This window comes from Aulonocara sp. 'chitande type north' Nkhata Bay, linkage group LG3 (genome assembly GCF_057382095.1).
Source record: "Aulonocara sp. 'chitande type north' Nkhata Bay isolate Kocher_YH1m ecotype deep benthic linkage group LG3, A_spYH_male_GT1.1, whole genome shotgun sequence".
NCBI lineage: Eukaryota > Metazoa > Chordata > Actinopteri > Cichliformes > Cichlidae > Aulonocara > Aulonocara sp. 'chitande type north' Nkhata Bay.
In genome coordinates, this window is record NC_141346.1 from 12049679 (window position 1) to 12060389 (window position 10711).

General features: G+C 41.7%; 2 protein-coding genes across 2 annotated transcripts; one reads left to right on the forward strand and one right to left on the reverse strand.

Annotated features, from left to right (window-relative positions):
* Positions 1 to 3655: 3655 nt before the first annotated feature.
* LOC147333982 (butyrophilin-like protein 10) lies at positions 3656 to 6332 on the reverse strand. The gene is made up of 3 exons (XM_086286781.1): positions 6248 to 6332; positions 4984 to 5304; positions 3656 to 4142 (listed from the first exon to the last, which is right to left on the reverse strand). Exons 1-3 carry the CDS (start codon positions 6315 to 6317, stop codon positions 3994 to 3996), a joined length of 540 nt encoding a protein of 179 aa, XP_086142907.1. The 5' UTR covers positions 6318 to 6332; the 3' UTR covers positions 3656 to 3993.
* A 967-nt stretch (positions 6333 to 7299) lies between these two features.
* On the forward strand, positions 7300 to 10711 carry LOC147333983 (zinc finger MYM-type protein 1-like). The gene is made up of 3 exons (XM_086286476.1): positions 7300 to 9140; positions 9565 to 9679; positions 9887 to 10711. The coding sequence occupies exons 1-3, from the start codon at positions 7612 to 7614 to the stop codon at positions 10412 to 10414; spliced, it is 2172 nt and encodes a 723-aa protein (XP_086142602.1). The 5' UTR covers positions 7300 to 7611; the 3' UTR covers positions 10415 to 10711.

Sequence of the window (10711 nt, forward strand, 5' to 3'; positions counted from 1 at the left end):
TAATCGTTTAAAGTGTTTTTTCTTTGTCTCTGTACTTTATGAACTTATGAGAGATCAACAAAGCAGTAAAAGTGAATGAAAAGCCCAAACTTTTGCATCCCACTGTATATGTGTGTGTGTTTGTGTGTATTCTTTGTTTTTGTTTTGTTTTTTTCAGTGAAGAGGGGTGTGTGTCATTTAGCCACAACCAACAAAGACCTCCAATCTCCACCTCTCTGCATCACACACAATCCCAGTTCAGACTTTACTGGGAACCAGCTCAGATACAAATCATGCATCTTCCATACTGCTCACAATTTGACTGGAGCCCACAGATCTGTGCTGATCTTTAACTTTGATCAGATGATTTCTTCTAGTGTGGGTTTAGTGTTTCTTTCTCTCAGCTTCAGTTCCTACTTTGAGTTTGTCATTAGTTCCCTCTGTGTTCCCTGTAGGGTAGTCGGTAGTTTTGTTGTGTGTATCAGAACAATGAGGCGACTGCTGAATGTTAGAGTTGCTGCCAAAAAACCACCAGAGCCAGACTGCAGTGTAAACTCTCCGGGTGGAAAAATGTCGCCCTGGGATGTTGACTATTTAATAAAATACAAAACAGCAATATGCCATTTTTATGAAACATGTTTGTTTTTTTACAGCATCTCTTTTAAGTACATGTTTATATGCTTTCTAAAAATGTGTCCAATCTTTGTAAGCCACTGAAGTGCAAATCACTGACTTATACATATTTCCATAAAAGCCGCTGCATGTGGCTGTGTTGCATTCCAGATGCCTGGACCACATTACACCCACTCAAGAAAGCCACTGCATTTCCACCAGACGTGCGACAGAGTGTTTCAGACATAAGGCACAGGAATGGGTTAAAGGATTTCGGTCAGTTTTCACATAAAACACCAGATACGCTGCTTCTCCAGCTCCGTCTCTTTGTTTGTCACATATATGTTTTATTAGATTCGTTTATGAATGTATAAACAGTCTAGTGGGGAACATCCAAGGACATGGCAAGTACTAGGAGCCAAGTGAATGGCAACTGTAAAAAAAAAAAAAAACAACATTGTCGATCTAAATTAGACAATCAGCATCCTCCATGAAGTCTGATCAGCTACAGAAAACCGATTAAACAGAAGTGTAAGATGGTAGAGAACATACTCCAGTGTCCTGTTATATTTTAGCAAGCGAGGAGCAGACGGCTGAGTTTATTAAAGTCCATCGAGACAGCTGGTGACACAAATCTGAAGGGTGCGGCCTAGAAAATTGGGACACTGCTATGTAAAGCCATAACCAATTGGCTAGTGCAGTATACAGAAACATCTTTGCCAAGTATGGCTGGAGGTCCCAAGGTCAAAATGAGAGACACCCCCTTGGGTGGCGGAGAATGACCGAACTAAGATCCTGTGGGACTTCCAGATACAGATGGACAAGCTGGTGGTGACTAACCAGCCGGACATAATGATGGTAGATAAGCAACAGAAAATGGCCGTGGTGATCGATGTAGCGATCCTGAATGACAGCAACATCAGGAAGAAGGAATATGAGAAGCTTGAGGAATGCCAGGGGCTCAGAGAAGAGCTCGAGAAGGTGTAGACGGTGAAGGTAACAGTGGTATCAGTGATAATCAGAGCACTAGGTGCGGTGACTCCCAAGCTAGGCGAGTGGCTCCAGCAGATCCCAGGAACAACATCGACATTGATATCTCACAATCCTAGGAACAGCAAAGATACTGCGCAGGATCCTCAAGCTCCGAGGACCTGAGCTTTAAGGAATTTTGAAGGAATTTTGTAATGGATGTGTGTGTGTGTCATTTCTATCTATATATAGTGTGTGTGTGTGTGTGTGTGTGTGTGTGTGTATTCAACAATTAGTTAACAAAATATTTTTACATTTTATAGATCACTAAATTAATACACAGAAATTCCTTCTCGGTCTTCAGAGGACATGGCCGATGTAGACTGAGAAGGCTGCGTCCTCTGGGTTTTGGGACATAGCTAGAATCTTTGTCCACATCTCCTATTTTTCTCAAAACAACAGTAATAAATTACATTACTTTGACATTTTTTAATTGTACAAAAACAATTTGCTATAATTGGCAGCTTGCAATTTACTACAAGTCGCATTTACTGAAAAAATGTGTTGCAGGGCTGGTTTTGATCTTTACAGCTCAGTTACAGCACGGCCAAATGTTCTGTGGCACAGACGTGGCCCTGAAGTCACTCCACACGAAGGAAACACAGATGACCCCTGTGTGGGCCAAAAAACACAGACACTGTATGTGATTCATACTAAAACACATCAGGGGTGTCTCATTGTTGAATCGGCTGACCTCCATTCATTACCATTGAAACCCACTGCAGGTAACTGTCTACAAAAAACAATTAATACATTCAGTATTTTCTGTCTGGGAGATCCTAAATCGTCTGTTTTGATTTAGAAAAGTATATGTAGCCGCTAAGACTGGTGGACCTAAATCTTCACCACCACCTCTTTATACATACAAGCAGAAAGGGGAGCGAGCGGGTCAGCGCTCAGGGCACAGAAACTAAGCTGGCTTCAAACACCCTTTATTTTCATAAGAAAACACAGCCAGAATCACAAATACAAGATAAAATTCCCCGTATACAATAAAAATTGTGTTGCAACCCGCTAAAAACCCTGCCGGCAGAAATAACTATACACTATTAAAACAAGGCTAAAACATGTTTTCCATATACTAAAATTACCCTCCCATAGTCCCATAATCCCACAGTCCAGCCAAACATGGGCGAATGGTCCTTATATGCAAGAGACAGGAGAGGAACTTCTCTTCCGGTATGGTAAAACACGCAAGTAGCAGACCAGGGAGGAGGCTCCTATCACAGACCTGTCTCCTCCTGACAGCGCGTCGCCGCACAGTCCCGCCCCACTCCACACCTGAACACATCATCCCTCGTCTCACCGTCAGATGCAGGCAGAAGGGAATCCCTGCCCTGTTGTGCATTGCAGCCATCGCCACCCACTGTTGCTGTTCCTGCGTTGGGACTGGATCGCCGAACGACTCGCGGCACCCCACAGTCAGGCAGCAGTTCGTTCCACACACGTGCGGGGTTGCACGCGTTCCTTTTTCTCCTGCTCACCTTTCGTGCGTCACTCCTCTCTCTGTCTCTGCGCTCGCTATCCCCTGTAACAGGTCAACCTGGCGGCTGATAGGCCACCTTAGGGAACGCCCCCACCTCACAGGTGCCTACAATTGTCTGTTTAGTCCACAGTGGATTAAAGGAAAATGGTACAACATTAACACAAATATAAATATGAGGATAAAACCATGCAGTATAAATATAAATAAACAAACATGCAATATAAATATCACAATAAAATCATGCAAATAAAATCAACACTATGTACCAATACACAGATTGACAAAACATAAAAACACAAATTTCCACTGTGTGACATATAAAACTGTATGATTATGAAAGATCTAATTTCGCTGGTTCTTATATAGTGAGACTCATTCACCCATTTCCACACCCACGTGTTTTCTGTGTGGAGCAGCTTGATGTTTGTATCTTTCCCAAAGACTTCTCGGAGTGCAGACTGGAACACTCAGGGGTGAAACCACCAACCTTTCAACCAGCTCAACCTCTGAGCCACAGTTAGCCCAAAAACATTCAACAGGACACACAGAGTAGAAAAGTCAGGAAGTGTTGTTTAATATAATATTAAAATACAGAGCTGAGGTTCAACAGGATGACTGGTGATGTTAGGATGTTTTCTCATTCATCATGTTGATCAGATTTAATCTTGATAACATGATAAGAATTAAGCATGATTAACTATTATCAAAGGAAACAAAAGTATAACTTTAAACTTTGTCTATTTATATCATCTGAGTCGCTGTTCTGCTGTCAAGTGTGATGATGATGCCCAGCATGACATTGATTATCTGTATTTCATCATGTTTGGTGTCAGCACTGAGAGTTTACAGCACCGGCTGAAGACTCCGTTTAGAGTTTAGCAGACAGTCTAGTCCTGATCATCGGGAGGCTGGAAGGAATCCGGACTCTGTGGCTTTTGTTTTCTGCAGAACGATAAACCAGCAGCAGCAGCCACACCTGCAACTATCAGGCCAACTATCACTCCAATAGATCCAGTTCCACCCGGTCCTGATCGATCTGCAGGTGAGAAACAGGTGTGAGGTGTCATGCCTGGGCCAAAAATACAGAGATACTGTATGTAATTCATACTAAAACACACCAGGGCCGAACAACATGTTGGTCCTGGACCAAGCTCAACACTGGAGATCAACAGAGGTCCCCCCATAAGCCTTTGAGGAAGATTTGGCTGACCGCAATCTGGGTCTGCACAGCCTGTTCTCCACTGCATGTGGTGATGACCCCAGTTTTTCTCAACCATCTGTCCCAGTTGCACCTGATCCTGTTCCAGTTGTGCTTGTCCTATGATCCCCTTTGCATCTAGACCCTGAGAGCTTTGGCTGCAGTGGGCAAGCTACACCATGTGGACCAGCAGGCACAACTACTCAGTGTTGAACACTTGTTCTAATGTTTTAGGGAAAAAGGGGGCAGTGCTTACATTCAATCTTTGGTTTGTATTTCTTTCCTCCTGAAAACTAGGAATCAGTGAGTGGTCTAAGGAGCTTGGAAAGAAAAGCGTCGGGACTTGTTTAAGTTGTTTAAGCTCCTTAGACTACGATGACCTGGATGACTGAGAACCTTCACAGACGAATGAGTGAGTGTTATTCCCGGCCACTATACAGTGATTACCATTATTACATCTTTCCCACTGTGAAGCACTTACAATGTTTGTGTGTCCCCCGACCACTGTTAGGTGACCAAAATAGGAACGTTTAAATGAAGTGTAACATTTTCACTTTCCAGCATGTTTTCAGTGAGATATAGATTCTCTGCTGGGGGACAGAGGAAGCTGTACCTTACTAAAAACCACTGAATGAAGTTTTCTAAATGATTTACAGAAAAATCAGAGTTAATCACTCACCTGGAGGAATTCTCAGATTGATGGTGATGTTTTTCCATGAACGTGTTTCTGCTATTTTAAAAAGACACTTGTATGTTCCAGAGTCAGCAGTGGTCGCTTTCTTCAGAATCAAAGACGCGTCTCCATCCTTCATCCCTCTGAGAGCCACTCGGTTCTTATATGATGGATGCTGGTTGTTTGGAACAAAACGCCCATCCTGGAACAAAAAGACATTTTTCTGTCCCAGGCCAGCTCTGCTCCACTCTACAGCTGTGATCTTATTGGTAACTCGACATGGAAGCGCGACGTCCTGTCCAGACTCGGCTGTGATGTTTATCTGGACTGAAAGAGGAAACAACACAGAGCAGAGAGGTTAAAGGTCAACATGCAATTATAAGCAGAATTATTTACTTTAAATATTTGTTTATGTCTTTTAACATTTGGATGGATTTAATTAATGTTATTGTCTTAAAGCCCAGCAGAGGCCTGTACTATAAAGCAGCTTTGGGTTCAGGGTTTTCTGTGCTAGGAAGGTGGTTCACGTCTTATAACAGTGCATTGCCATGGTAATTTATGCTAATGTAATTTATGCTGTGAACCTGCTTCAGATCAAATTAAATCCAGATTAGAGATCATGATGCATAAAAAAAAAATCTATGAACCAATAATGTTTTATAAGAGTTGATATCTGGTTGAAAACAAGATGCCTGCACTTCACTTGTGGAGCTCATGTTAAATTTGTACATAAACTAAGTTTAAATCCTGTTTTGTATTTAGTCTTAAACAGCACAGAATCTGCATTCAATCAACATTTTTTCATTACCTGACTGATTATCCTGATTTCCATTATCAGAGTAAATAAATGGGGCAGACATGTTGTTGTTATCACTTCACAGAACCAGGCGAAGGTCATTTTAGCCTCATGCTAAACATGCAAAGTGTCAGAAACTACAAGATGTTAGCTTCCACAGAACAACAACATGTGCTGATAATAAGTGAACATAATGTGTGAGAGAAAGCAGCCTCTCATTATAAGACACTGTGAGTCTCTGCATGCTGCCTTTATGGAGCTACAGCTGTTTGTATACACTGAACAAGAAGCTTTGTAGCTGCATCCTGTCTCCTGACACACGTTACACTTCTTTGTCTCTGTCACAGCTGGATTACAGATGTTAACTCCACACAAACTGCACCCAGCCTTGTGTCTCCTCCACACACAGACAGTCTACTTTACTCCTCGTTTTCTCAGAAGGGCATTATGTTAGTTTCTAACAGTAAATCTCACCTGCAGAGACGAACACGAAGACGCTGAAAAACAGCAAAGTTGAGCCGAGCGAGACACTGACAGCAGACATTTCTTAACTCCACCCTTCAGAGTCAGAGAGAGAGACGTTAGGCTGCGCACCGCTGGTCTGAAAGGCTCGTAGCATATAAACTAATACTATTTTACTTACTTGGGTTTTGTATGTGATAGTTTGTATGCAGGACTTAGTTTAAGGGCTGAAAATGAATCTGAATAAATCCTGTTTTTCCCTCTCAAAGACTCACAAACTCCTGGCATCCCTGTTAGAAAGAAACATCGATATTTGAGAGTAAATGTTTGAGAAAATTAAATTAAAAAAATCTGCCAACATTTTAAAATTTTGTCCCTGAAATAAAAAAAAAGGTAAGTGTGGTTGCTGAGAGAGATCTGTCCTTAAATGGACTTTGGCTGATCTGTTTGTTCTGTTAAAGTTTGTTAAAGTTTGATATACTTTGATTTTATATGATATAGAAAATTAACAAAAGAAATGATTTAAAACTCGTGTAAGTCAAAACATGATGGTGGACTAAAAGTTTACGTCTTTCAGTATTACAAAATTACTGTTATTTAAAAAAACAACTCGCTTTTAATCTTATCGGGTGAGCTAAATTATGGCATAAATGTGATGATGAAATTAAAGAGCTGGCTGGAAAGTCGCCCAGTATTCATGAGAAAGCTCCTTTAACTCCAGGGTGAGAGATGATTTCACTGTGAGGGATCAGGCCTGTCCTGCTGTCACACAGAGACTGATGACAGACATGCTGAGGCCGTTAAGTTTGCTTTTCTGATTAATATGTCTAATGAGATTAGCAGATTTATATCATAAACCATGAGGAGACACGTGAGGAGAAACTCTCATTCTCTTTATTTGGACCTTTGTTCTGCTGTGGAGGAGATCATCCAGCAACGTCGGTCATCACGTCGAGGTTTTACACCAGTGGCGGCTGGCCCATAGGGGGCGCTCGGGCTCCGCCCCCCCAAATGTGGAGGAGTAAAAATATATATTTTTAAAAAATTCATTAATGATAGTTTTACTATGTGTGTGCCCATATACAGCCAGGCGTATTTTAACATTTTCACCAGCTGACTCATTAAAGTTCAACCAACAAACGGTGTTTTTCTTCTTCTGGGGCGCTCGTCAAAGCGCCCTTGATATGCAGCGAAATAGCCTATCATTAAATGGTTGCCAGGGGAAAATAATAAATATTTGACCTATCAGCGTCGCTGAATTAAATGGTTTGGGGGCGCTTAAAATTGCGCCCCTGCAGAAAACGCGCGAAGATTTGCTGTTCTAGAATTTTACCTCAGTCAGTAGCCTAAGTGAGCTATAAGGTCAGAGAGAGACGATGGCAGCGGTATTGTTAACGGTTGAGGCACAGCCTCCCCCAAATTCGGTTAGATCGCTTCTAACCTACCCTTTTGCCAGAAGGACAATGGCAGAAAAACTGCAAGTTAAAGAGTTGGGACCTGACAAGCCCGAAATTCAACTAACCCAGGCAACGAAGGAGAAGTCAAAAGCATACAACAGGACTTTTTGTCGGAGTTGGTTCCAGCGCAAGTCGTGGCTGACAGGCTGTGGAACAGCTAATGCACTTTTTTGTTTCCCGTGCATACTGTTCAAAAGTGACAAGTGTGATTTGACGTGGACACAATCTGGACAAACCGACTTAAAGCACCTCTCCGAACGAATCAAGAAACATGAAAGCTCACGAGTTCATATGGACAACAGTGTAAAGCTAGCTGTGCTAGGGAAAACTAGCATAGCGGCGCAGCTAGATGATGGACATCGGATTGCTTTAAGAAGGCACAACGAAGAGGTAGATAAAAACCGTCATATTTTATCTAAAATCATCGATTGTATTAAGTTTTGTGGTGCTTTTGAGCTAGCAATGCGGGGACATGATGAAAGTGATTCCTCAGACAATCCAGGGATTTTTAGAGGTTTAGTCGACTTGATGGCATCAATTGATCACGACTTGAGGCAACACCTTGAAAATGCTACTGTATTTAAAGGCACCTCGAAAACAGTCCAGAACGAGATCCTGGATTGCATGTTGGCAGTTCTGAGAGAAAGGATCGTGGAAGAAGTAAAGGCAGCGAAGTTTTTAGCCATTCAAGCTGATGAAACCACTGACATTTCTACACACTGTCAGTTAGTCATGGTGCTAAGATACATTGACCAACGAAACCGTATTCAAGAGCGTTTTTTTGAATTCATCAAGCTACCCAATGCTTGTGCAGATGCAATAGCCAGTGCCTTATCGGAGAGGCTGCGCTTCATCCTCCCCCAGGGACAAGAGAGAAAGTTGATCGCCCAGGCCTACGATGGGGCCGCTGTAATGAGGGGTACCACTGGAGGAGTGCAGCGTAAGATACAGGACATTTATGCTAACGCTCACTACGTACATTGTTATGCCCATCAGTTAAACCTGGTAATGCAACAAGCAACCTCCCACATCCCTCAAATCAGTCACTTTTTTTCCGACATAGCAGGATTCGCTTCTTTTTTTACTAAATCGAGCAAGAGGACTGCAGTGCTTGACGAGGTGGTGGCGCACCGACTTCCAAGTGCATCGGCAACCCGTTGGAACTTCAACAGTCGTGCTGTGAATACAGTGTATGAACATAAAGACGATCTGGTGAGGTGTTTTCAGACCATCCGTAACAGTGAAGGATTTGATGCCCCTACAAAGAGAGATGCCGGTGGTTTCGTGAGAATGCTGGAAGACGAAGCTTTCTGTTTTTTCCTGGCCTTGTTTCACAAGATAATGCCACATGTAGACATGCTGTATAACCACCTACAGAAGAGAAACATCGATTCTGTCACCATCGCAGGGATCACCCAGACATTCATCAGCCGCATGCAGGCTATCAGGTAGGCATAAAAGCATAAATATGTAACCTAGAATAAATGTTAATTATCTATGCATAGATTCTATCAAATTCTCTGCATATATTCTGTGTTCTGTGACTTAAATGTTTAATGGAATTCAGATAATTTTGATTTATATCAGCCTTTGAAGTAATTTTATGAAAAATATTTGATTAAGTATATTTGATGAAGTATATTCCCAGTAATGATTTGATGTAGCCTATACCATAGGCTATTTCCTGAAATTATGGCCAGGGCCTTTATTTACTTGCACTGGTTTTCCCCCAGCCATTAAACCAGGTCCGGTTATTAATTAAATCCGGTAATTCCCGGTAATTAGAACACAACCTTTGTTTGGTTTGTGTTTGGTTAATATATCCCTATTCAGTTTTCAGAAGCCATTAATGAAACTTATGTATTGGATCAGGGAGGCACTTCCTAATCTGGTTGTGGATGAGGAGTACAGGGGACCTGTTCAAGACCCACCCACAAAGAGACGGAGAACATTGGGGGAAGACAGGCAACACCATTTGGCACTGGAGGTAAGCACTAGCTGCTTGGTCTGATTTAAATCGGATCATCAGATAAAATCTAATGACGATGCTGTCAGATGTCATTTGATATAGTGGTCATGACTGTTTTGTTTTGTTATGGACAGATTTTTTTTTTCAGAATAATGATTAACATGAGACATGTGCCAAAGTCTTACCACTGAATCTAACTCTTACCAATTATATATTATTGGATAGGTGTGCGACACCATTATGAGCCATGCCAAGGAGAGGTTTTCTTTCACCAAGCACCTTGTCAGCGCCACTCTGTTGCAAGGAGACTTGTTCCAACAACACAGCAAAAATTTTCCAGATGCAGCACTACAAACCACAGTGGAAGCCTATCCCTCATTGGACAAAGCCAGACTTAAAACAGAACTGTCCCTGATCTACGACAACGAGGAGTTTCAGAGTTGTAGTGGTGCGCTGGCGCTCTATCAGGTTCTGATGGAAAACAACCTTCAAGACACATTCACCGAAACTGTAAGTCTTCTTAACATCCTCATCACCACACCAATGACAACATCAGAATCGGAGAGGTGTTTCTCTACTTTAAAGAGGATAAAAACTTTCCTGAGAAACAATATGGCTCAGGATCGGCTCAACGCTCTGGCTATGCTGTCCATAGAGAAAAAACTCACACAAGAACTTCCTGATTTCAACACCAGGGTCATCGAGAAATTTGCCACTCAGAAAGACAGACGAGCAAAGTTCTTGTACAAATAAGAACCCTTAACCATATTTACTCTCTTTCTCCATCCCTCTCTCTTTCTCTCTTTAGCCCACCCCCCCAATCAGTTTACAGTTGTTGTTTTCAATAGTTATTTTTCATTCATTCAAAAAAAAAAAAAAAAATCTGTTCATGTTCATTTTTACAAATCTATACAAATGGCCAGAATATGGTTGTTCATTTTTACAAATCTATACAAATGGCCAGAATATGGTTGTTCATTTTAAATTTAAATTAAAATTGTGTTGTTTGATGTACTCATTAAATGGGTCATTTTAGTCGATATCATAAAA